The sequence below is a fragment of the Aplidium turbinatum genome, chromosome 3 (genome assembly GCF_918807975.1).
Source record: "Aplidium turbinatum chromosome 3, kaAplTurb1.1, whole genome shotgun sequence".
NCBI lineage: Eukaryota > Metazoa > Chordata > Ascidiacea > Aplousobranchia > Polyclinidae > Aplidium > Aplidium turbinatum.
This window is the reverse complement of record NC_137474.1, coordinates 7,428,727-7,456,458: the sequence shown is the minus strand read 5'-3', so window position 1 is coordinate 7,456,458 and position 27,732 is coordinate 7,428,727. Positions and strand designations below refer to the sequence as shown.

At 37.2% G+C, this 27,732-nt stretch overlaps 4 protein-coding genes across 6 annotated transcripts; 3 read left to right on the top strand and 1 right to left on the bottom strand.

The window, feature by feature from the left end:
• Positions 1-5,181: 5,181 nt before the first annotated feature.
• LOC145766495 (kelch-like protein 25) lies at positions 5,182-8,404 on the top strand. The gene has a single exon (XM_082578221.1). The coding sequence runs from the start codon at positions 5,188-5,190 to the stop codon at positions 6,661-6,663; it is 1,476 nt and encodes a 491-aa protein (XP_082434347.1). The 5' UTR covers positions 5,182-5,187; the 3' UTR covers positions 6,664-8,404.
• A 64-nt stretch (positions 8,405-8,468) lies between these two features.
• LOC145766494 (signal recognition particle 14 kDa protein-like) lies at positions 8,469-8,825 on the top strand. The gene has a single exon (XM_082578220.1). It carries the CDS (start codon positions 8,469-8,471, stop codon positions 8,823-8,825), a length of 357 nt encoding a protein of 118 aa, XP_082434346.1.
• On the top strand, positions 8,826-16,041 carry LOC145767210 (protein TEX261-like). The gene is made up of 6 exons (XM_082578991.1): positions 8,826-11,363; positions 11,497-11,576; positions 13,520-13,673; positions 14,283-14,350; positions 14,743-14,860; positions 15,009-16,041. The coding sequence occupies exons 1-6, from the start codon at positions 11,294-11,296 to the stop codon at positions 15,122-15,124; spliced, it is 606 nt and encodes a 201-aa protein (XP_082435117.1). The 5' UTR covers positions 8,826-11,293; the 3' UTR covers positions 15,125-16,041.
• On the bottom strand, positions 16,026-25,803 carry LOC145767209 (negative elongation factor A-like). 3 transcript variants are annotated; one of them, XM_082578988.1, is made up of 12 exons: positions 25,585-25,803; positions 23,526-23,694; positions 21,823-21,984; positions 21,033-21,256; positions 20,076-20,228; positions 19,779-19,992; positions 19,076-19,226; positions 18,817-18,908; positions 18,496-18,752; positions 17,987-18,307; positions 16,979-17,113; positions 16,026-16,756 (listed from the first exon to the last, which is right to left on the bottom strand). In XM_082578988.1, the coding sequence occupies exons 1-12, from the start codon at positions 25,792-25,794 to the stop codon at positions 16,589-16,591; spliced, it is 2,256 nt and encodes a 751-aa protein (XP_082435114.1). In that variant the 5' UTR covers positions 25,795-25,803; the 3' UTR covers positions 16,026-16,588. The 3 variants fall into 3 exon arrangements, with proteins under 3 accessions (XP_082435114.1, XP_082435115.1, XP_082435116.1); XM_082578989.1 differs by having other exon boundaries at positions 18,496-18,749; XM_082578990.1 differs by having other exon boundaries at positions 19,779-19,989.
• Between the last annotated feature and the right edge of the window lie 1,929 nt (positions 25,804-27,732).

The window sequence follows — 27,732 nt, the reverse complement described above, 5'->3', positions numbered from 1 at the left end:
GTAGGTAAGTTGAGCCAAAATGAAGTAATAGGCTATTTAAAACATGCTTTTTTTCAATATTCTTATGAGTTATGAAAAAAATTTTTTGTTAAATTAAGGCCAAAGCATTAATCATTATGCTGCCACTTTCATTTTTATTGTAAACCAAGCTGTTTTCTTCGTGGAAGCGTTTAAGTAAAAAGTGGCTCAACTTACCTCATCCTTCCCAAGGCCTATTCATGCCACGATTTCTTTTGCCGTAGGTTAGGTCTTATACAAATTGCACTTTTAGACATTCGTTTCGATTTGTTCAAGTACCAAACTGAGTTGGTAATCAACAACGTTACGTCTACCAGCGTTGTACGGTATCAATATAAAACGTAACTTATGTAGGTAAAAGAAATTCTTTGTGAAAGTGTGAGCATGGCCTTTGAAATGTCATTTAATATCTTACAGTATCCAGGCAATGAACGTTCAACAACGGTTCCATAAAATGCGCCAATATCTTGTAGAATTTATAAATTAGCATGTTAGCCTACATTGGTATACAAAATGTTTAGAAAACAAATAGCCTACAAGCCGTCGTTGAAACGTCACCAAGCAATAAAATCCCATCGAAAATAGGCTATAAGCATGAAAACTTAAATTGTCAAAAAAGAGGACATTTGAGCATTTTTTAGTGTCCTCGGAGGACAAGTCATTTTTCTTGAAAAATGAGGACAAATCCTCTTAAAAGAGGACATAGCCTATGGTAGCCCTAAGCGATGTTGGTACAGTGGTCCTCGTCAAAAGATTTATACATGCTAACTGCTAAGCCATCACAGCACGCTTGGAACAGTGATAGGCTACCTTTAAGAGTAAACGTTTTCAAGACTTGTTTTTGAAATACAACACACCAGTACCATGCTGCTGTGGAACGCATGTTTTCACTTGGAAAATACATTATGCTTCCCAAACGCAGCAGATTGTCAGACAAACGTTTTGAAATGCTTGTGTTTCTGCAAGGAAATAACTAATAAGCTAAAGCAGCTAGTTACAATACAGTCTCAAAACATAAAACCTGCTCTTTATTTATAGCCTAGCTATTATTAGCCTAAACTTGGTTGAAATACTTCCGTTTTGTGAGACCTTGGCTAAAATAGCGCTACAAATTAGCGCTGACGCTGACGCCGTCAATTTCTTTAAGAGCTTACGCATTACTTTACGCCGTAAAGTTTTTAGGCAATTCGCGCTGACGCCGTCAATTTATTTCATTGACGCGTACAACACTGTTAGTTTCTGGTTTCGGGGCTGGTAACCTTTATTTCTGTTCAATGTTCCAGTTTTTGGATTCCGTCATGCTTGCTGTGTTACACCTTCGTTCCCATACCTAGATTTATAACAAATGCAACACTGAAGACCACCGTGTCCTGACTCCTGATCACGCCTCGCCACCATCGTGCCCAGAAGCGTTGTCGGTTGTCGCCTTAACGACAGCTGTGTATAAGCAGGCGTCTCATCATGCAGTAGACTACGCCACGTCCGCTAGATCAGGCATTGTCAGTGTTGCAAGATGTTTTTCACTAAAAATAGTATTTATTCTATTGAAGTCGATTCGATATAATAGGAAATTAAAGGAATCAACAATATCAAAACCTGCAACTGCCAACAATTTCCGGCAACTGGGAAGTCAAACTAGCCCAGTTGGCGGGAAAAACTTGTGAATCTGGCAACCTTTGAAAATTACCAGACTTTTTCTCAAGCCAATTGCAACACAAACTGTAATTCGCAAAAGTGGTCCAATTTGAATTGGCAACTCTGACAATGACCCCCACAAAAAAAGACGACAATGCCTGACGACAATGGGTATTTAAAGGTGCCGGTTTCATCACTCAATCTTCTGATCCTAAGGTTGAAGATACAGAAGTGCAATTCGTGAATGCTGTGTTCTGTTTCTCAGCGCCACATTCATACAAAAAAGAAGATGCCATTCCGCATTGATGCATAATTTAGCGAAAAAGCCTGACATTCGTACGAAACAATGGCGCATTGTATCCAATCCTCAATACGAGGAAGGAACATAATGATGATGACGTACGAAAACGATTGAGGCGCGAAAAGTTTGGTACACATTAGCGACAAGGCCGAATTTACCAGTAGGCAGAGTAGGCAGTTGGTAGCAAATTACTGGGGGCGGCAAAATATATGAATATATTACATTGATAATACTGTACGTGAATAGGGTATAATAATTCACAACAGATATATTCAGATATAACCTATATAGCAATTAATAAATATGTTATCACATCACACACATTTATAAACAGTGCGGCAAGTCATGTATGGCAAGTCATCGCCCCTAGAGTACTTCACGCTTGATTGGTTTTCAACGATGTGTGCTGCTTAGCACTTCTTTTTGTTATCTGTCTCGCTTAGTATGGAGGACTAGGCTTTGTCTGTGCAATTTTTATTAATCTTTGTTCGGTTTGTTTCACTGTTAGTAAATTTGAAGGAGCCTAGAAAAAATGTTTTTAGTCAATGTTAGGTTGATGGAAAAGTTGCAGGCTATTTTGTGTAGGCCTACTTGCTTTGATGCTTAAAGTATGTAAACAAGCCAAAAAGTAAGACTAGTATACAAAAGAACTTTAGCTTCATGAAATTTTATAAAAATGGCGGCATTAAGGACAAATGAGAACAAGTGCCTGTGTTGTATCGAAAAATCGAAAATCACCATCGCAAAATTTTTTTGGAGGTTGCACTTTTCTCATCTGCCTAGGGCAGCACTTGGGCTAAATCCGGCCCTGATTGGCGAATTAAACTTTGGGAAAATAGCCTAAGCACGAGAGGCGCTGGAAAGATTTACCGATTGGCTTGGCATTTGGCAACACCCTCTTGCAAGATGCTGAGACAGGCTGAGGAATGAGAAATTGAGATTTGAGAATTCAGAATTGAGGTCTGAGGATGAGTCGATGAGATAAAAAAAGCCGGGTTGCTAGATACAGCCCTCAACCGGTAGTCAAAACTCCATCAACCTTCAGTGAGTATCACAGTCTCGCACACGGGGAAGGCTTTAAGTTTTACGAAAGTGTTGAGCACTTTGAGATTGCAAGGAATTTCTGTTGGACACCTACCGGTATTGAAAATACGTGGCACGAAACTTAAAGTCAAGAATAGTGGTTTTGTGGTGAGAATATTTATCCTTGGGCTTCATCCTTCGCATACTTGCAGAGGGTTTGATCCACTGACGAAGTGAAGTATCCGCTTGTCATTGAAGTACTTTACCTGCATACTATTCTATCCACTGGGTTCATCTGAACACAATGATAGTCTTTCTTGCATTTCTGTCCTCTTAAACCAAATCTTTGTCACCTGGCATAGCCTAAGCCAGAGGTCATTTAATCATAATCTTGGTGTATATTGAAGTGCCGCACGTTGCTTCGATTTCGGAATTATACTTGAATTTCAAAGTGAAATGATTTGTTTATTGTAAAGAAAAGTGTAAAAAAACAACACAGTGAAATGAAACAAGCACGCAAAATCAAAGGATACAAAACAGAATCCAACAATAACTTAAAAGAACAGGCAGAGACCATCATGAAACACATTTCGAATAGGTTTGCGACAATATTGCATCAAGCATAAATAATAACCCTACATTACATCAATTTTCATTCAATTTTCTTTGTAGCCTACAGAAGTCTGGATCTAAAACATGCAAAAACAGTTAACTGCAGAATTTGCAACTACATGTTGTGGAGCTACATGTATATACTTGAGAGGTTAACTGTTATTTTTTTATTCACTTGTTGATTCATTCATATCAGTTTGTATCCTCTGGGGATCCTTCTCTTGTATCATGGGCCAATCCTATAGATGTTTGCTTGTACATCCCTTCATTTTCTTTGAATTTTAATACTTATAATATACAGAATGGCCCGTTTCGGCGAGTCCGATTCGGCGAGTCCGATTCGACTAGTCCGATTCGGCGAGTTTCCTATTCGGCGAGAGCCTTTTTCGGCGAATGCCCTATTCGGCGAGTTTTTGGCGTTTTGTCGCTTCTACCTTTGCTATGTTGACGTGTATTGTTTTTCATATGATGGTCAGAAATAAAAACAACTGAACTGACATGACAAATTTTAATTTAATAGTTCAAACATTTTCTTTTTATTCCTTTCTGCACGATTTCAACGTTTAGCGACGTTAAAACGATGTGAAAACGGCAATTATAATTAGGCTACGGTATCCGATAATTTCCTTTCAAAAATTTCAAAAACTTGCTGAATAGGGCACTCGCCGAAAAGGGCTCTCGCCGAATAGGGAACTCGCCGAATCGGACTAGTCGAATCGGACTCGCCGAATAGTAGCAGACCGTATAATATATGTGCCGCTAGTATCTAATTTCTTGTATTTTTGATCCATCTCAGATGATTGTTTTGTCCTAGCTCAGTTTCAAATTCTTGTCGTTTTTTCTAGTTTTTATTTTTAACAAATTCCTGCCATTTCTTAGCACAAATTCTCTAAAAAATCGCACCTTCTGATAGGCTGTAAAACTACGTTTCGCTGAGGTCCAAAATTAAAACTTAAATCCAGTCTCATTGTCTCACAACAATCACTCAAGTTTCAAATCATCATCTCAACCAACGCTTCAAGACAACTTTCTACTTTCACTTTACTACGCTGAAGAGATCGGAAGATCGAAACACTGGCCTTTGTCCGTAGTTACTTTTCGTAATGTCTTTTTAGACATTCTTTTTGAGTCAATAATACTTTTAAAGAAATAAAAAAGAGTCAAAAGGCATGTAAATTTCACTCTGTGTGGAGCTACATGTACTTGAGAGGTTAACTGTTATTTTTTTTATTCATTTAGGTTATTGTAGGTTTTATGCTTCCCAACATGTTGCAGTATTGGAAAAAGGCTGCATCTCAGATTATGGCATTTTAAAACTTATGACACTTTATTTTCTCAATAAAATAAGTTTCTTTTAAATTTTGCAGAATCTTTACCAATAAAAATCGAGTAAGATGTCATTTCCAATTCCTGGATTGAAAGATATTGAAGAAGTTTGTAAAAAGAGAAAAGACACTAAAAATTTGCTGAAGTATTCTTATGAACATTTGGAATCTTTCTTTGATGTTGTGATATGTGTTGAAAACGAAAAAATTCCTGCCAACAGATTAATTCTTTCATGCTATTCTTACTTCTTTGAGTCAATGTTTAAAAGTGAAATGAGAGAAAAATATCAGAAGTCTGTTGAAATTCAATGTATGAGTGGAAAGTCAGTCAAGCAATTAATTGAATACATTTACTCTGGATCCTTACTCATCAATTCTGAAAATGTGTGTGATCTTCTCAGTGCTGCTGATTACCTGCAAATTGAAGAAGCCAAACAATTTTGCTTAGATTTTCTAAAATCTTCAATTAACAATGATAATTGCTTTGCCATACTTGCAATGGCAGATCGTTACAGTGATCATACAATGAAAATTTCTGTTGAACAATTTATTGCTGATAATTTTATTGATGTTTCTTCGACCTCAGGTTTCAAGAATCTATCAAAGATTGATCTCATTTCATTGATTTCAAAGCAAGACAGGTGCCAGGTTGCAGAGATATCTATTTTTGTTGCAGTTGTAGAATGGATATACCATGATGAAAAAAACCGTTGCAAACTTTTTCATGAACTTGTGCAAACAATTAACCTCAGTAAAATTCACCCTGACATCTTACAAAATGTGGTTTCTAAAGAAAGTTTAATGATCCAATCCCATGAGTGTTCAAAATTGTTAATAAGAGCTTTAAATCAACATACACGCGAACTTAAAATGAAAGAAGGTGGAACAACTATTCTTTCATTCGGTGGGGAAAATACAGAGTCAAAAGTGCTTGAGGTCTTTAGTCTTCTCAGCAGAGCATCAAAAACATATCCTGATTTACCAGATGGCCGAGATAGTGGATGCTCTATTTTGCTGAATGATCATGTTTACTTTGTTGGTGGAAGAGCGATCTCAACTGAGGATTTACTTACATCTTCTAACACATGGCGAATGAATCTTCAGGATAATGAGCTTAAATGGGAAGAAATTGCTTCCATGAATGTGAAACGATTTGTCATGGGTGCCACTGTTTTCAAAGAGACTCTTGTTGTGGTCGGAGGAGGTGACCACGAGATAACTTTATCTTCAGGAGAATATTATTTGCCAATTTTGAACACCTGGATGAGCATTTCAAATCTTAACAGAGGTCGTTTTGGAAATGTACTTGTAACATGCAAAGGTTGCCTTTATGCCATTGGTGGTTCTAGTGGGGGGTGTACTCCCTCTGTTGAATGTCTGAGTGAAGTTAATGCTAGATGGAAGAATGTCCAACCAATGAACGCTCCAAGAAAATGGCTTTCTGCTGTGACGTTAAATAACTCAATTTATGCCATAGGTGGGCAATCTGGACTAAGCAGTAACACACGATTGCAAAGTGTTGAAAAATATGATGTTGACAGTGATAAATGGACGTATGTCAGTGACATGAAGTTTAAACGGGTTGGTTGTGCTGCCTGCATCATGCAAGGAAAAATATATGTTACAGGTGGCCGGGATGCCGATCACATTGTGAAAGAAATTGAATGTTATGATCCATTGACTGATAAATGGAGTGTCGTTGGTGAAACTGATGAAGAACTAGTCCATCATTGTGTCGTTGTTGTTTAAATTGTTTGAAAGAATTCTATTTGAATGTTTAATGAAATATCAAATTGATTAAGTTTTGTTGGATTAAACATGAATTTTTAGACTCTGCAAGAGTTCTGAGCTCAGATTTGTTGCTTTGGATTAATTGATTCTTTATTTAAGTGCATCTACTTATAATATGTTACATTAAAAAAATTATGGCTATCTGGAGAGGTGGCCTGTTTTGTCACGTTTTTCAGATTTTGATTTCTGCCACTGCATGACAGAAACTTTTTAAGGTTTTTTGTTTTTGCTGACTTGTAATGATAGCTTTTTGTTGCCTTGGGGAAGTAGTAGAAAAAGAGAAAAAAATTTAAAAAATGTTTGATCATACTGTTAACGAGTGGTTACACCAGTCTACATGATTTTTGCAGTACAAACTTTGAAAACTGATTTAGAGTAATTTTGGAGTGCTGAATCCGAATCTGATCTCAGATTTATTCATTCATAATGTCAAATTTTTGAGATACGATAACGACACACTGTTATTTTTTCCAAAAGTGGAAGATTTGAAAGTGCATTTATCACACATACATGGTGTGCTATACACTTTTCCACTTTTGGCAAAAATAAAGTATGGTATTTTTGTTATACCTCCAACATGTGGTGTGATAGTAAAAATCTGAGTTCGGATTCCAAATTTATCCCAAATCAGTTATCAGAGTTCCAACCGCAGAGAAAAGTGCTTTTTTGTAGACCAGTGTTATCAGTCTGACTGAATTTTTATGAATCAAATTTAAATTGTCTATGTTTTTCAACGCCTAATGTGGTTAAAGTTTATTTTATTATATACATGGGGAAAACAGTATAAAAAAACTTTGAAATATAATTTTAGAACATTTCATTCAGATAGTTATCAAAAGTTGGCGAAATCTGAAAAAATCTGCAGAATGTGACAAATCGTGTCATATCTATAGGTACTAGGTAGGTAGCCATGAAAGATTATGGTTTTGAAGTTAGAGTTTGAGTGCCCGATTGTTCATCCTATCAATTTTATCCACTCTTGCTCTTTTTGAAAACTGACTCTGGAAATATTAAAATCTTTGCAGTTATGCAACCCCAAATATAATATAGACATTTTGAAACTAACGGGTGTAGTAACAATAACTATGTATTTTTAGTAAAACTGTAGTGAACTAGTGATTATTTATTGTCTTTCTATGAATTAAACAGGGTAGCTCCAAAATGTCTTTGTTTGGTTTATAGGCCTGCAAGATTATGTTTATAACATTTTAACATTATTTAGTTAATTCAAAAACAATTTGTTTATGTAAGATTGCTGCAACAAAGTTTGCAATTTTTATCATTGATGGTTGTGCCTAGGTACCTTTTGGCTGAACTTATATTTTTGTATGTTATTCAATTGTTCTCTGTTTTCAATGTGCTGTATCTTCAACAAGTTTTCAAAAAAAAACTATGTTTCTGAAATTTATGCTTGGTTTTTGGATATGTGCTATTCTAAGTCACATTGTGCACATGTTAGTTATGTATTTTTTGAAATCTATCTTCAAATATGAATCATGGCTTATGTGACGTACGGTAACTAAAATCTATGTCTATTTTGCACTTTACCCTAAAGGTGGATATTTAATTATTTTCATATTGAATAGTCCTGGCAAGGGTAGGTAATAGCATTTTTCTTATTTCTATCTCTTCAATGTACTCTTATTTTGTAGCGTTTTGTAAAATAATATTATGTTTTCCTGTTATTTTTTGTTTGCAGGTTGCACTCTATTTCTATAATAGGCTACATTTTGTAAAAAAGAACTTATAAAAATTAAACAAGTATGGTATTGTTGGAAAATGATGCATTTTTAACAGAACTAACAACGCTTTATCAAAAATGCCGCACCTCAGGAACAGTCCATGTGACAATGAAGAAGTATGACGGAAGAACAAAGCCCAGGCCGAAAAAACGTAAATCAGCAAAGAAAGCAAAGTGGCAATCCGCACCACAGCCTGTGGTTGAAGGACTTTGTTTAATTCGAGCTACAAATGGGAAAAAGAAACTGAGCACTGTTGTCAATGCCAAAGACGTTAATAGATTTCAAATGGCATACTCAAGTGTGCTACGAGCTAATTTAGATGGTTTGAAAAAACGGGGCAAGAAAGCTGCTAAATCAACTGTAAAAGCTGAGCAATGAAAAAGTATTCCTGCAATATTAGACAACAAACAATTATTTAAATTAGTTTGAATGCAGTTTTTCTGGGCTATGACTTTTTGGCTCAGACCCAAGGTACCTGCCTGGTAGGCAGACTCACTCCAACGCTGAGACATTTAGGAACTGCCTCATTGTGGCATCTGGTGATTTCGACTCTATTCTGAGGACAGTGTATTTTACAGTTGCTTGCGTGGTATATTTTATCAATGCATTTGCATACCCTACTGGGCCTAATAACCGGTATGTTGAATGGCGTATACACAGGCCATGTCAATGTTGAAGCTTAAAATTTGACTGGAGGCCAATCTGCTACCCTTGATAGCAGTCAGAATCGTCAATAAAAGTTGATAGTCTGAGTAATAGTTGGCAAATAATTATAGTCTTTGTTGATACTTTGTGTGATTTTGGACTACTTTTCTACTCCTGTTGCCATGCAAATATTAAACTACATACATTTTGGCATTTGTGTTCCTAATGCAAAGAGCATCTGGAAACACTGGTAAAAGAAAAATAGGAAATATTTTTACAGTGTTATTAACATAAACTATATGTGTATACAAACTATACATAACACACAGTAAAATGCACTTTGCTCGGAAAAGCGCCCATCACCCAGCACCACAGTGTGGCAAAACCTACATATCTCGGCGTCACAGTGTCGGTGCCCAAGTGTCTACCCCTAAAAGTAATGCACCGGTATTGTCCTGATGCAATGCATTGAGTTAAAGTTAACAACAACAAATCGTGAAACTAGTTTGGTAGTGTAATCTTATAGTTAAATTGTCGTGAGAACATGTGTAAACTAAAGTTTTCAAAAGTGTTGTATTGTTTCTTAGATTTAAAATTTGTTGTTGTCACACTTCAGATGAAGTGTTCGCGAGATAAGATGAAGTTGCTTTAGGTCTTGCTTTGAATTCATGTAACGTTTTTACATCGTGGATTTTTTCACTTTCCTAAATTGTTCATTATCTGAGGCTGTGCACATTGGATGATTTTCATTCAGGTTTTGTCCAGTCAGTAAAGTTGCTTTTCAGAGCTTTTGAGTGCTCAAGCTATCAGTTCAGTTTGTTTTTATTTCTGACCATCACTACGAAAAACAAGTTAAACATAACTATGCGAAACAAACATAAAAACTGTCTGAAATGTATTTCTCATGCCTGTTAGTATTACCTTGATGTTCAAGCCTTGAAAAGGGCACTTTTTGTTAGGTCAGATGACTCAGATGAGGTTTAGACACCGTTAGAATTAATTATTAAGGAATTGAGTAAATTGATCATTACTTAAAAATGATTATTATGAAGACGTTGAAACAATGACATTTCACAGCTTTCATCACATTGCAACTCATCATCATTAACCGCTAATTTTGAGCATTCAATGTTTCATAACAGTTATTATAGATAGAAATTTTTAATGGTGTTGAATTGATTGCAAAGTGTTTCTACCTAAAGCATTTGTTAATTTACTCAACACATTGGCTTACATTGACCGATAAATGCAACATACAATTTCTGATTCATTGCCATGATTTGTATTTTCAAATCTTATAAAACCACGCAAAAATGTCATGTCAGCTAAATCTATGTAAATTATTTGGAGCAAATCTCGTTGACCCTGTTGTCTTGTCTGCTAAACCACTTGTTTTTTTGAATTGTTTGAAAAGAATTGTTTGATAGCAACGAACAGCTAATAGAATTGCTATTGTTAGAGCTGGATTGCACCGTATATTGTGAAATGTGAATGCTTCAGGACACACTTCTCAGAATGGATGTGGCGGCATTTAATCAAATCATTCAACAAGCAGTCACTAACACAGTTATTTTACCCATAAAATTACGTAATGCTGGAATATGTGTAAGAATTTTTTATCCAAGCAGACATAAAATTCAGTAAATTTCATCATGGGCTTTTGTCACTTACGATAGAACGAAATTATTGATCCTACTGTCTGATAATTTAATGGCTGCACCCCCAGTTTGTCCAGCCACATTGGGTGAAGTTGCATTATATATTGTTTTTTTGTACTGTACGTGTTGACGCTGGTTGGTGTCTAGGGTTTGGTGAATATGTTACTGCCGTCATCTAGTGAATGTACGTTGATGGTCGTAACCAAGGCAGCAAATCAGTCGTTTTTTATTAGAATGTAAAAAACGACTGATTTACTGTCTGGGAACTTATAACTCACTACATTTTGTTTTTACTTCAGTGCTACAATATACAGTTTTATGTTGTCACTCAATAATTTGTTTAACATTGAAGGATATTTGCGTTGTGTGATAACGTTAAGTTGGGTAAACAAATTTTCAACCTTATTTGATCTATTTTAAACGTTATGGTGGATGGACTTGATGTGTAACTTTTTGTAAGTGTGAGGTATAAGTTGAAGGGGTTGCTTTAATAGCGCGGATGAATACATTCAAAAGAAATTTGCTTTTGTTACAGAATGCAAAATGTGGTTCCTATATTTACTATCATGGATCTCCACTGGTTTGCAAATACTATTTATAACTCTGGCTATTGGTAAGTAATAAATGTTCTTGCATATTAAACAAGCTGCGTCTATGCGAAGTTTAGCTGGTCTTTGATAACTTAGCTTTAATATTTTTCCCAAGCAATAAAATTACTCAACATTTGTTAATGTTATTTTTTTCAGCGGCTGCTTTGTATTACCTTGCTGAAATTATTGAAGAATACACTGTGATGACAAAGAAAATTCTAAAAGTCATGATTTCTGTAAGTTTGTGTGTTTTGTCTCACATTCAATAAATCAATCAGATTCAATGTTGTGTCAGGAAGGGGAAAAAGAAGTATTCTAAACGATTTTATAAGTTCAAAACATGTCTTCATAATCAGTAAGGTTTCACACACTGCTGCCATCGATCTGAGATGTGTTCCACTGTTCCTGTGGGCTCATTACAAGTTAGACAGTTTTACCACAACTGAGTTTACCATCCTAAATTTGTTTCTGTGGCGTAGAGTAGATTGCCGGAACAAAATTTGGTTTCAAAGCGCCCCAAATTGTCAAGACCATACAAGTGCAGAATTTGTTCTGCATCTGTGCTGATACGATATTAGACTTCAACCGCTTAGAATGAAGTAAACAACGATCATGCTGCTAAAAACTCAAGCTATTGTATAGAATGGTTGTAGGAAAATTGTTCGTAAGCAATTGTTCGTAAGCAATTGTTCGTAAAGCAATTGTTCGTAAAACAATTGTTCGTAAACTGTTTTTCGTAAAATGAAATCCGTAAAACAATTCTTCGTAAGGGAACGTTCAAATATTACGTAACGCCTTCGAGGGGGAGGGAGGGGGGTTATGCAAAGCGTTACGTTAGCGTCACATCGGGGGGGAGGGGGTTCAAGCAAAACGTTACGTAACGCTGTCGAGTACGGAATGGTAGTTTTTTGTGCTGAATTCGTAGTGAAAAAGCGATACATGGGGGAGGGGGGGATTGAAAAAAGCGTTACGTTGGCGTTACATGGGGGAGGGGGGGGTCAAAAATTCGGAAAAAAAGCGTTACGTAATATTTGAACGTTCCCTAAAGCATTTCTTCATATACATCAAATTTTAACTGCATGCACGAAAAAATGCTTCAGAAAGAATTGTTTTACGAAGAATTAATTTTACAAACAGTTGCTTTACGAACAATTGCTTACGAACAATTTGTCGGACACCGTATAAAATGGAGTATTTTTAAAAGGTTAAAACAAGACGATTTCAAATAGAAGCTAACATAACCTGTACGAGCTGTTACTTTGGCAAGCGAACACCAACATTTGAAGCTAAAACTATTGTCTGCGGGTTCATACCATATTCGCAAGATTTAACGCAAGTTTGTATATTGTAGGTTGCTATTATCCATATTATGATAGAACTTGACCAATCAAAAGTGAATAAATTTTTTCAATCCTTTTTTTTCTGCGACAAATTTTTCGTTTTAAACTTGTAAAGTTTTATTAGTGTCTTATCTAACAGAAGACTTAAGGCAGGCGTAAATACAGGGTGCGGCAGAAAAACATACCACATTTCAAACTAGGAAAAAGAGACTAAATTTATGAGCATTAAGCAATCAAAACATTTATTGTCTAATCTCAAAGTGAAAAGGTTATCATTTGATGTATTTCGCTCAATGCCGAGGCGTGCTTGCGAGCTGAACGACTGGGAGATTGCTAAATTGACTCTTTTACAGCAAGGATGTTTGTTGGAGTTCGAACACTTCGAGGCCTTCCGGGTGGCTTTCGCTTTAGTGCTGAACCCGTAGTTCAGAAATTTTTGACCCAGAGCATTACAGATTTTTGATTGGGACCAGGATCGTTACGGTTTAGTTTGAAATGAGTCTTAAAGTTTCTTAATTTTCCCATTTCTAATGAAATCTTTCACAATAAATACCCGGTGTTCGCCAGTCCAGGCCATTTTACATACCGATACAAAATTTTAAAAATTTGCACAGAAAATTATTTACTTATAAAACCTGAAACACAAATGGTAAGTTCTTGGCTGCAAAATTTCAATTCAACCTTCTGTCAGACTGCTACAGCATTGGTACAGTAACAATTTGAAATGTGGTAGGTTTTTCTGGCTCACCCTGAACAATTCCTGTCAGCTGTTGCAGGTACGTAAAACAGCTTGTGCTCTGTACTTTGTTTGATTGACAAGAACGTGTATATGCTTACAGTTGTCATGTGGCATATACTTCGGCCTGTGGGTGTTCGAAGGATTCCCATTTTTTCTCATTGGATTTGGTCTTTTGTCAAACGTAGTCGAGTTCGCGCTACTGCAAACCTTTCCATTCATTGAGCTTACTTCTCCATATTTTATGCTCACAGTTGGTAAGATGAATAATTGAATACTGTTGTGATATAGCAGTAATTGTTATTGTATTAATCTTGATGAAACAACGTTAATGAAAAGTATAACTAGGCTATTTAGTAGGCATCAAATCTGAAATCACATTCTTCCGGTCAGTATACTCTTCCACAAGATTTTTACTTTCATTGTACATCATCTATCAGTAGCACTGGTTTCATCCAAGGGCTTAACGGGCAACAAATACCTACTCAGTGTGAAATGGTACCACTCATGGCCGACTCAAGAATATTCTTTAGTGCGCCGTGAACTTTGAAAACAATTGTTCACATATAGGCTACAAACTGACGTGTGCCATTTTGCGCCAGGCAGTCAGTATTAACATGTTCTTGCCGCTGGATAGTTGTGCTGATAAACCATCGAAATTAGTTTCAGGTATGATGTTTATCAATTTACGTTAGCGCACAGGCACCAAAGTGAAACAAGGGAATTTAGAATTTATATGAAAATAGTATTTTCTTCAAAAGCTTTGTGTAGTGTTGATGAAATTCAAGTTTCTATGTGCTTGTACTGTGCAAGCACATCATTTATTGAAATGTGCTGTTATTCTTAACTGCTTGTTTGTTTTTCAGTGCTTGTGTTCGTCAACCATTATTTCGCTTTTCAATATTTTAGCGACGTCTACTACACGTTTTCTGAGGTAGGTAGTTTTTATATCAATATGCAGTCACTTAGACACTTTCTGTAGCAACAAATGTAATACTTCTATGCTTTATTTCTTAATAAAAAACGTTGTGTGACAAATACACTGTACCGATACTGCATTCTTCAATAAAGAGATTCCGACAAAGTTTTGTATTTGTACTCAGTAATGTTAGCAGGGGGGTTCATGGGGTACTTTTGGTACCAGGAACGAAGACGCTATTGCGTATACTTTGGATGCGGGGCATTTTTCTTAGAACTTAGGGCCCGTGGATTTTATTGGTACCTGGCCCAAATTCTTCTCTCAGCGGCCCTGGTTGTACTAGCCATATTGGGGACCATATGGTTCCATTTAACGCACGGTAACCTATAACTTTGATCATATTTCAGGTCCTAGCATATTTCACGCTATGCTTGTGGTCGATTCCATTCATATTTTTTATTTCTCTTTCTGCAAGCGACAATGTTCTGCCTTCAACGATGCAGCCGCAGTTGTACAACAACCAAGGTATGGAAACACTTCTTTTTCATGATTTAATAGGAGCTTGTGGACTCATCAGCTACATTTAGATTGCTAAGTGAGGTGATAAGCGATGTCTAAAGAGACGACTGACTACGAGGCTAATCAGCTTACTCCAAATCTTTACTTTTTACAGAGAGTGACGTGCTGTCACACTACATGACCAAGGGAAAAAAGAAACGATCGGTTCTGCTCACAATATTTGAAAGTTGCAAAGACATAGTGGTACCTTCCAGGTCGAAACGGTTCTAAATGTATCAAATGCAGATCTTTCGAATAAAATCTTTGATGTACGAATTTAAAGTGGAAAATATTTCTGCACGAAACAACTGCGCAGGGGATTTTCTCAACTACACTGTTCAGTGTTCAAGTATTGACGTTGTCAAAACGCATGTAGTTGGCATAGAAGCTTCGTATGTCTTTCCCCATTAGTAACATGTACCTTAACGTTAATTAAACGTCTTCAACTGTTCATTTACAGTAATATAAAACGATGTTTTTCGCACATGTTGGCAATATGCCGCATCACTGATCAAAACAATTGCACCGGCTATAAAAAAAATACGATAAAATTTGGGCATTGAAATTATTGCAAACACTCAGTTCTCTGTGCATCATATTGAACTATGTCGAGCCTATTGTGTTTCGGTCAGCGTTGACATATTGCGCTTTTAATTGGTATATTGATGTTATCGCTTTGGTGTTTCCTAGTTGTTTTCAAAATACTGTATTTAACATTTAGTTTTTTATGCTGCAAAAGTAAATGCGATTCAGCTTCCTGGGTACCGGTACTCAAGATTTTTTCTTGTCGTGCTTTCTGTAATAAATTTCCTGACCTCTTACAGCACCTTTACAAAGGTCAAGAAACAGCTCTGCCCAGACGAAGTAGTCATCCACTGGGACCTCTTTATCATCATGAGCATCAAGTCATGCATTTATTAGCACCCTTACAAAATGCTTAAAAACACGTTAGGTGTTTTACTGGATTTATTATACAGTATTGTGTTCTTCAATTTACAGATGCAAATGTTTACTAAACGGTTGTTTGTTTCTGCTCACAAAGGTCATGCTTATTCATGGAATGAAAGTAGGTTTACACGAAGCGATTGGCAGAGTTTTATTTTTGTGCAAACCGTCCTTGTTTGTAATTACAAAACGCAATACGGTTACTTCTGGCAAGTACTTTAAACGCTCGACACTCGACAGCCATCGTCATGCAACCTGGCTGTCACATCCTTCAAGGGCAGCGGTACATCACTGAGTATAAATTCGGAGAGTACACCTTCCCAGAGAGCAAAACCCGTCATTTTTACATTGATTTAACGTCTGCAATGTAAAAATGACGGACTTTGCTCTCTGGGTTGGGATTAGTGACTGATCGAATATCATGTGACGTCATGTCCATTTTATTGTGTTCACATCGGTTGGCGAAGATTAAGTGGACAGGAAGGCAAAGTCAAATTTCACAACCGCGCCCTTTCGAATGTTCTCACCACGCGACCGGGAAAGCGGAGAGAAATAAAATTGCATCATCGGATAATATTTGAACAGCCTTCAATGCCAAAGTGTCTTGAGCATCTCTTCTCGCACTTATCCTCATCTTTTAAAAGTTTAAATTAAAAAGAATCGCTTCTGCAAAAATAAACGGTTCTGCCAAAAAGACTGAATACAAAAACATGCAATTACCAAACGCAACATTTAAAGTACTGTACAAAATCAGGTTTTAATGCCTGGCTGGTGGGTAGCCATGGCCGATTTAAACCTCTGTGCCTTATTTGTGCGCCCAGTTCTATAATCCATTTCAAAAATGGTTTCAATGATAACAGGAATGATTCCGCCTCCATTGGGATTCTGTATGTTTTGCACCGACTCTGATAGGACAATCTGCAACGCAAGGACAGTGATACTGAAATCATTGAAACAAAAAGGCTCGGTATTAACGACCAGGTCACATTTCTCATACCGTGCAGAACAAAAATCGTCGTTCGGGTCAAGTCAAGCAAACAATATTGAGTAAATTCGAAACCAGTAAGGATTTCTGGATAGGCAACCATTTCTAACAACTTCATCGACGGTTTTAAATACATACAAGGCTTTTTAACGTACCCGAACAATATCCCCCTGTTCTGGATAAGGATTCTCTCTGGCACCAGCCATGAAGCCAAGGATGATTGCTTTTTCAGGACGACTAAGGCGGTTGGCAGTGCGGAAAAGCTCTTGTGCTTCGAACATTTGTTCTCTCTGGAATGAAGGTCCAGCGTGTGTTAAAAAAATTTCCTAATTTAATTCATAAAATCACACCGTATATCTTTTATCCCATTTCGATAAAACTAATTACGCCGTGCCTTAAAAATAACAGAATAAACAGTCAAACTAAGAGGATATAACTATTTTGCAATAATTGGTACAAAATTATACTAAGTAGGCTAAATTTGAATGAAAGTATCGTATAAAGTTTTGTAAACAAAGTATTTTAAAACTCGGATGTTGATCACATTTAATGATTACAAAGACAATGAGGCTGTTTATCGTGGGTAGTGTGTTCTATGATAGGCAATCCTATTCTATGAAATATAATATGGCAATTGGCAACCCTATCTTACGATCTATCAAGAACGAAAATAAAACGGAAACGTGATGATGGACAATATTGCAGAAAGTCAGCTAACAAGACAACCGAAACAATATTGAGGAAGGCTATGAGCCATGACGCAATATCTAATAGGCATCATAATGAGAAGGACTGGTTGGGGTATGTACTGCAGCATAACAACATGTTGATGTGTAAAGTCGTATGGAAGCTAAAAGAACTATGTGAGAAACATACTATGGGCACGAAGATTCTAGCCTCATGATGGCATCCTACAAAGATCACTTCCTACAAAAACGAAGAAAAGCGGTTTCATCGGCATTCTGCCATCTTACAGACGTGTGCAATAGCTTGATTTTCGCTTTCAGCAGCATGATCGGTGTTTACTTCACAAATGTACATAAAAATGACCAATTTTAGCCTGATGCTGCGCGTTCGCTGTGGTAGTAGCGGTTTGCACTAGCTTTCGGAACACAGTTTCCTAGTCATGTGCAATGACAATAACCAACGAGTGTTTTACTTACCGAAAGAATCAATCCACGTTTCGAAGCTGGGGGGTTGAGAATTTGAGGCTTCATGAAAACCGTCTGTTGCTGGGGTTGGGCAGGTTGGCCTGGTAGCTGCTGTTGTTGGGGAAGTCGTTGTTGATAGAAGTTTGGATTAGAAAGATGCAACTGTGCCCTTGGAGTTTGCTGTCTAGTTTGTTGCTGGTGCTGCTGTTGTTGTTGCTGCTGCTGTTGTTGTTGCTGCTGTTGTTGTTGTTGTTGCTGCTGTTGTTGTTGTTGCTGTTGCTGTCGAGAGATTAATTGCTGTTGCAATTGCTGCTGAGACACTTGCTGACGCACCTAAATAATTAAGTAGCTTTTACCGTACCGTTCTTACTCTTGTACCGTAGTTTTTATTTTAACAAAAAGACTCCACAATTATTCCCACTACCAAAAATAAACTAAAAAAGCGCAATTTTATGCTTCGAGTTGTAACAGTTTGATAGATAAACTTTCATGTCCAAAACCAAAACAATAACGCTTCTTACCAAAACAGTCGGAGTTCTGACTATTGCGGATGGCTGCTGATGGGCCATGATAATGGTGTTAGGAGAATACGTTGGCATGGAAATGTGACGTAGTTGTTGCACCGGGGTGGAACTTACGCTTTGAGCCGATGAATTGGCCGGCGTTCGCACAGGCGACAATAGGGTTGCTTGCCTCCGATTTGGAGTCGCCTGTTGGACCAACTGGACTTGGTGGTAGGGGGACCTTTGCACCAAATGCGGTGGGGAGGATAGACCTGCTATAAAAAATATTTTAGACCGAAGTGTTGTGGTGAAAACTAGGCTACATAACATGCTGCTTACCAGTAGGGGAAGCCAGTCTTTGATAGATTTGTGGTTGATGAGATACAGCCACGTTCCTCTGAGGCTGGTATTGTGGTGAGGCAGAAACGGCACTGAAAGCACAACAACAAAATGTCAAGGAAAGTAAATTAAACAGCCAGTTTTCTTCGTCATTGTGACTGTATAGCACGTCAAAGAGGAAGGATCACATCACCGTGAGCATTAGGTGCCAACATAAGTTAGACTATTTCAACTGAGGTGAACTGAACAGAATACTTACTACAGTGGTGACGTGATGGTCTGATGAGTAGACAAATTAGCAGGTTGGGATAAAACAACAGGTTGTACTGTAGTAGCGACCGCCTCTTGTTGGCTCGGTTGTGGCTGGATACTTATAACCGGTTGAGGAAGGGATTTGGTAGCAGGTTGAGCTGAACAAATACGCATGACAGTTTTTATTTTTTAATGCAATTTTGGTAGAGATGCAACTTTGCTGAACCATAAGCAAATAAAAATAAGCGATATTGCATATTGTGTTAAATACCGAGTCGTTGCATTGCTTCAAGTTGCGAAGCACAATCGAAATATCATTACGCAGCACAAAGCGTTTATGAATGATAGGGCATGTAGCGGTGCTTGAAATATTTTATCATAAAAAAACATGAATCTTTTTTTTATAAGTAAAGGTAAACGTAAGGATTTCTAGGAAGCTAGGCAAGAAGGGAATCCAGCAAAACACGAAATATATTACAAAAACACAAAAAATAGCTTTCCTTTGCTACGCGATGAATGCAACCTGAACATTTGGACTTTCCAACCATAGAATGTACAGTAGTAAAAATTAGCTATCACACTATCACTATCAACCATAATAATTAAACAAGAACTCTAAAATAGATTCTGACACTTTTTTACGCAATTCAGCTTTTTTTACGTTATAACACTGAAGCATAAATTTAAACTGATACCAAAGTTTCAAATACCTTTGCTTAAGTTTTGAGGCTCCATTGGTTCCTCTTCTGATGCAGACTCGTCGGCCGTGGACTCGGTTGTGCTTCTTCTCGTAGGAGTATTAGATGATGGGATTTCAACAGTTGATTGTTGAGGAGCTATTTCATCCTCCTCGTCTTCGAGAGGTTGCATTGCAACCGAAGGCGGAGCAAGTCCAGCAGCATAGTCCGGAGTTTTTTCTTGCTGCTAAAATGAACAATGTAAGAATTATTATTGAAAGTGGATGGTTAGAACACAAGTCACAAACAACATTGAACGAAACAACAAACCTCCACAGTCTCCTCATCTTGAGGCTGAGCAACAGCAGCCGCAGCAGCATCTTGCTGTTGTAACTGCTTCTTTCGTCGCTTGCTATCTCTAGCCCCAATACCACTCCCTCCAATCGGCTGCTCAGTAATGTCTAAAAGCTTTGTTCCTCCGACCTGCAAGTGAAAAAATGTTTTCACCATTATGTTAAAACTTAAAAAACGAAAGATGTTCAGTAATTTGCAAAGTCATCACAGTTATTGGGGTCTACAACCCGGCTACCGTTATTCTTGCAATGTGGTTAACTATCACCAGTGTTGTGATTAAATAAATGGCAAGATGAAGCAATCATGCTCAACTCTCATTTGGCAGCTTTCAGTGGATAGGCTGGAAAGTTTACTGACAGAGGCATCATCAACATTTCGATGAGGAGAAACTTCAAACTAGCAACTCTTGTAACTAGATTTGCGTCGGTGACTCAACACTTTTTGCTGTAGAAGGAGTTCAAAGTGGCGGGGTTAAGGTTTCTGGGATTCTAAAGATGGCACCGTCGTTGAGATGCGAGCAACAATTTGTTTTTCAGCGCTTGACCCATGGGGAAAAAATGAAAGTTTCAATGAAAGTACATTGAAAACATAGTCATATAATACGTCATCTGAAGAAGTGCAGACAATGTCCATTGTCCAATCATCCATATGATCGTCATTAAGGCTCCGATTGAACGAAAATGGAAGACGCCATACTTGAGTTTCACCCTTAATGACAGCACAAATCTCTACACCCCCCTAAGGGGACAGTGAATAACACTGTAAGTTTTGACACACAAAGACATTGAATAGAGTCAAATTTTTACCATATTCAGAATCTTGGTGATATTTACTGCTGTATAGATATAAAAAAATTGATAAAAAAATTCTTTCCATCAGGAGCTGTCTCCTTAACTAATATGATAATTTTAAACTAAAAAGAAAACACCATACTTGCTGTCTGCCAGATATTCGAGAAAGTGTTCTATTGGTACTTGGGGTATTTGATGCAGATGTACCACGGGTACTGTCGGAACGATGTATCGTTGTTTTGTTCGGAATACGGCGTATAGGAACGATATCTGACGATCGCCTGGTCATGTCGCGATGCTTTACAGGAACAGTTTTAGTTCCGCTTCCAATACCTCCCTTTTTAATTTGGCTGACAGCCTCGTTGGCTAAAAAGTAACGTAATGTTTCTAACAAATGTATACAATACATGATATAAAAACAAAATTCGAAAGAATTTTATTGGTCGTCAAAAATGGCTTGTGGCTCATAGTTCTCAAAGTTTCGTTATAGTATGCAAAAGTAAAATTGAATTGAGATAAAATAATTGTTTATGTAATATATACCATCAACTCGGCCAAATTGGTATACTGTATTGAGTGCACAGCTTACTCATGTAGTTCGCATTAGCCAGAATTGTTATATAAATCTTGCCATTTCCAATATTAAATAAAAATCCAGATGTTAGTACAATTAACAGATGCTGAGGAGCTTGGAAAAACGTTTTATGTAATTGCACTGATAACACTGGTCAATACGATTGTTCTTGCAGAAACTTAGAAAATTGGTTTATGATAGTTTCGAGGTGCTAAATGCAAATCAGAGCTCATTCGACAGAGTCTTCATACTGTAATAATTATATATGTACAATTTTGTACACCATAAATTTTTGCTATTTGTTTTTAAAGTCACACATCTACGTTCCGCTTATTAGTGTAATAGGCTATACGCTTACATTTTTGCATTAAATCTGCTCGCAAAGCAGCTGATTTAGGCTTCCTTTTTAGAGCGAAATGTCTGTTTAAAGGAGGTACGCTTCCCACTAAGCTTTGTAGAGAATTTTTGTTAACGAGTTGACACTCAAGAGGTAGACTGGCAAAAGGATCAGCGTTGGTCACTGAAATACAATAAAATCACATTTTAATTTTATTGCATTGCAATTTGCAACCAATGAAAAGATACACAATCAGTCCGACAGTCGATCATGTTTAGCCACATAATACGAAAAGTCATATTAAACAATTGCATTTCCTGAAACAAAATAAGGACTATACATATATACAATTATTAAGTGCAACTGTCATCAACTGAACACTAAACTAGTCAAAGTCTATTTATAGTGAGTTTTTATTAACTTTTTGCAGCAATGACTATGCTGTGTATTTCCAAGGGTCCACGTCTCTTAGGCGCATACAGTTAGGCGCCCGTCAAATAGGCGCGCACACTGTGGCGTCCGGATATTTAGGTGCGGAACACTGTGGCGCCCGTTCATTTAGGTGTTATTCCTAGTAAAGTCTGCAAATTGTATCAGCTCAGCTTTGGCAAAACCTAGTCAAGGTTTTGACGAAAAACTAAGTTACTCTTCACTCAAGCTTACCACCCGCTTGGCTTGAATATAGGCTACGGTATATTTTTTACTGATGTTTAGTGTAGTTATTATTTGACTTATATAACTAAAAGTGAACTCAGTCATGTTCGGAAACTTGAATAATTTATTGATGAAGCTTTCGCCGACGCAAACCTGGACTAACAGCAAATATATAAATGCCGAACACGCGCATTAAAAAAACAACATATTTTTCTGTTCAATATAACATTTTGTGTGAAAATCATTGCCGGTTTAAACAGTTTCACTCACGGAAGCCATGACATATTTTTCTGTTCAATACAACATTTTGTGTGAAAAGCATTGCCGGATAAAGCAGCTTCACTCACTGAAGCCATGACTAACAACAAATAAATGCACGCGCATTAACAAAACAACACATTTTTTCTGTTCAATATAAATTTTGTGTGAAAAGCATTGCCCTACCTAGTACCTGCCAAGTTGATACAATCTGCAGACTTTACTAGGAATAGCACCTAAACGGGCGTCACAGTGCTCCGCACCTAAATATCCTGACGCCACAGAGTGCGCGCCTATTTGACGGGCGCCTAACTGTCTGCGCCTAAAAGACTTGCTCCCGTTTCCGATAAGCTTGTTCCACAAAGTGTATTTCTATTTAACAAACCACTACTTTTTTGCATCAGAAGAAATTAAATTGTGGCAAAAAAAAAGACTATTATAATTTAACTATTGGCTTGAGCTGTGCATATTTTTAAATCGATCAATATCCTTAGCTACACATTCAGTTTGAAAGCAGAGCTTTGCAAAAGTAAGTTTTTGTTATCACGTTTCAGTTTCAACCGACAATATAAGAGTTATAAGACCCTAAACATTTTGGACAATGTATAAATTGTATCGCAACAAAAGATATAGCATAGCACGTGACTAGGGAACTGTGTTCCGAAAGCTAGTGCAATCCGCTATTACCGCAGCAAACTCGCAGCATCAGGCTAAAACAGGTCGTTAAATTAAAATCTACATTGTGAAGTAGCAACAATCATGCTGCTAAAAGCGAAACTCTATTAATAACCAAATACATTATGAAACTTTACCTTTGTCTGAAAGTTGTTGGATTACATTTTGGGCAATTGAACTGTTTCTTAAATCCAAATTCAAGTTGCAAGTCATAGGATAAGTTTTTATTATGTTTGCCACAAGCTTCACCCACAAGTCCGAATCTTCCAAAGCAACTTCAATTATTCCGTCAATAGTATGTTTCATCTGGAAGTCATCAATAAATTTATTAGGCCTACCAGAAAAAAAATTTAACTACAAACATCAGTCTTGCATTCTGCACAGATAAACCCTGATCTCTCGGAGAGATAATCTTATGCAGGCACTCACTAGTACTATTTTTTAAAGTGTGCAACAGCTTCCCAACAATTACCATATATCTTTTAAATTGAAAAGATTGTTAGCTCGTTAAAGGGACCGGCTAAATTACTTTGAGTTATCCGCAGTTTGCAAAAAGCACTGATACATATGCATAATTTACACACACAAATAGCCGTCAACAGCAGTTTGTCTCAATGCCTTCACTTTCTTCAAAGCAGTGTATTTGTTTCTTGGATGGGCAAAAGTTTTAGCAGAATCTTCAAGTATTTAAAAAAGTCTTGTATCTCCATGTAATGATCAAGCGTCCTTGTTACAGTGGATAATGGATATGGGTCTGACTACCCGCTTGTTAACATCATAGCAGTGTCAGCTGTTGTGTGTTTTTCGTTTTTCTGTTACTGCCTCAAAAATAGCTCTGTCAGAGGGGTCGGAACGGTCCGTTTCAGTGAGTCCGATTCGGTGAGTCCAGTTTGGTGAGTCCGATCCCTTAACGGGGGATTTTTTCAATTTTCTTTTTTAATTATCGGGTACCGTAACCTAATTATCATTGCCGTTTAAGGGTTAGGGGTTTGGGGTTAGAGGTTAGGAACTCACCGAATCGAACTCACCGAATCGGACTCACCGAATAGTAGCAGACCCCAAAGGGGTAATGGTGCAACACTGTCATCAGCTGTTGCATAGTCTTCCTATGTTCGGTCAAAATCACACCGGCATTTGCATCACGTCTGGTGAGCTCAACAGTCGGGATGTCATCTTTGTCATCAGATGTGTCCGTTGTAGTTTCAGTTGCATGAGTCATAACAAACTGGCATGTCTGAAGCATGCTCATCGTTTTTGCCTCAACTGATATCCAAACTCTATCAAGCATGTGCAACGCTTCCACAACATTGGCGTTTTTTCAATAATTTTGAAATAATTTAATAAAGAGCACTGCATATGTCTTTGGGACACCAAAAACGCTTGGAGTTATCAAAGTTTCAAGTTAGGGATAGTTTTTGCATGTATTTGACGGGCGTTTTGCAGGGACCAGTCAACCTCCTTCAAGGTAGAGAAAGTTTTGAGTTAAAGAGCTTCAAGTTATCGAACCTTGAATGTATGCTATTGTAGAAATAACAAGACAGTTCAAACTAATACACTGTGAGTGACTGAGTGTGCCACCATTCTTTACACTGTTTATATTTTTTGTCATTAATGAGATTAAAGTAGCATACATAGAGGATTCCCTAATCAGGCATATACTTGTAATTTGTTTTTTGCATGCAACATATCCAACAATTTCAAATGGCAAAAGGGGTGTTTACATTCTTTCAAACTAATACACTGTGAGTGACTGAGTGTGCCACCATTCTTTACACTGTTTATATTTTTTGTCATTAATGAGATTAAAGTAGCATACATAGAGGATTCCCTAATCAGGCATATACTTGTAATTTGTTTTTTGCATGCAACATATCCAACAATTTCAAATGGCAAAAGGGGTGTTTACATTCATATTCATTTTCCTTTGCAAAATTGCAAGTACTCAAAACACAGCAGCTGAACTTACAAAAAACAAATTTGTGTTGCTTTGGTATAAAATAAGCTACCTTCTATTCAAGAAAATATGGTAGCTTGTAACTTGATTGCAAACCAATACAGTGCAGCTTATACATACCTTACTTACAACTAGCAAGATTGATGTTCAAATGCACAGCTTGAGATGTGATCAAACATTACTTGGAGAAACCTATTCATGATACAAGTAACTTTTTTAAATTGCAATATTTTACAACTCACCTCTTCCAAGTTTCGGCGTGGAAGATGAAGAACTCCCAAAAGCAATTTTAATTTTACAGTGACAGTTAACACAGGAAAGCATCGATATATGTTGTCGATGGTACTTGTTTTTATTATTCCACTTATGCTTGATGGTATCCATACTTCTTCAGCTGATCCCAGCTTATTGTGTAACCACAAGGCAGTATCACTATCACGTACATGAGCCATTTTTTTACATACCTGTATCAACTAAAACATTTAAAAAATTTACAAAATTATTAGGCTAGGCTACCGAGTTAACAAATACTGTAACTAGGTTGGAATAGAGTTACTGTACATCCTGTCATTGGAGGAAAGACCCCCTTTATAATAAAAAAAAAATTGTCTTGCAAGGATGTTCAAAGTCGCTCAAAAAAAAACTTTCCTTTTGCAGTTTAAACAGTAAAAAATGCCTGCTTCTTTGTCAGCCAATCAGCATGTGACAACTCAGCAAGTGCTTCAACTCACCAAGTAGATTTCAGCTACTGTCAAGTCAGCAAATAAGATTTTTCACATAGCATTGGACTTGCTTGGTCATCACTTACAATTAACTGAATGTGCTGACTTATGACATGCTAAGTTATATTATATATCATATCAGACCTGATGTCATCTGATTGTTTTTATCATTCTGAATACTTTCAACTCTTACAATGCTCATTGCTCATTGTATGTTAATTTGTAACAGTGAGTTAGATATTTAGTGAGCTCTTAAACTGACGACATCCAAAGTGGCTCGCTGTGACCTTTGTGCATTTGCAATTTGTGTTTTACTTTGTTTTGGATATGGACAGCTTTGTCTGATGCAAATAAATGATAATAATGGAAGTGCAGGCCTCGAAATTTGTACTTTTTTCCGGCGGTCAAGCATGTCCTACCGGACTGGCCCTTTCAGCGGACATTTAATATCTCAACCGGACATATTTTTTGCTTGCAAATAAATCAGTGCGTTAATGACAGTCGTGTAATGACGCAATAAACACAATTGAAAACAACAGTCCAAATTTCCTTATTACAAAAGCAACTCCGGTCATTTATTTGGTGATTTTCGCGTTATAGAATCGTTGTGCCAAGCGATTACTGCCGGCGCGGGGTCGTAAATCTCCATGTCAGGACTGTCCAGACAAATGCGCATTAGTGACGCAATAGTGTTAGCCCTCAATAGTGTTAGTGTTAACTAACTTACACAATAGTGTTAGTCTAACACCCTCCCTTATGCGCAGAAATTCTATTTCTATCAGTCTCAGCGTGAATAAGGTCGCCACATCCGCCTGAGCACGTGCGGAACCCAGCTGAGACTTGCTTCTCTGTGACGTTTCTTTTTAACAAACGATCAATGTAACGCAATAATCCTCATTGTTAAAATTAGAATACATATCCTGCCGAAAAGTTCTGACAACTGTATTTCAAGGCAACATTGCAAGGCGTTGAAATGATGTAAAAATGGCTACTTTTGCCATCAGCTCGTTAACCACGCCACTCTAATGTGATCTTTATAGCAATTGCCTGTGCGATTATTGTTTCAGCTCCGTATTTGTTCGCGACAAACAATTGTAACAATTCAAATTTAAAATATATATATTTTTGCTGCATTATCTCTATTTTTGTCAAGAATTTTGCGGCGGTCATTTATGACCGACCAATGAGTCGGCTTCGGCAGACATTCGAGGTCATTCCGGAGGTCATGTCCGCCATGACCGCCGGAATTTTGAGGCCTGGAAGTGGCTATTTTTTCATACTTGTTGCCATGGTTACAATCAAGTGTTGCCAGAGTTAGGATTAATTAAGGTAAGGGTTAGAGTTAGAATAAAGATTAGGGCTTTGATTTTTGCCTAGGACTAAACAAAATTTCCAAAATACAAGTTTTTGTTTTCAACAGATTTAAACTCTTCTCATATAGTGTAAAATATTAGTAAAATTACACTATATAGCGTAAAAATAGCCACAGTCAATAATAATAGCTTGCTCAATTGTTACTTTCCCGGTTTCATGAATTGCAAACTTTCAGCCACTTGCTGAAATGTTGCTAGGTCAGTTGTCACTTGCTCAGCCAACAACCACAGACTTGTAGGAGAGTCTTCTTTACCAGGTTAAACAAACATATATTGATTTTATTTTGCACTCTTA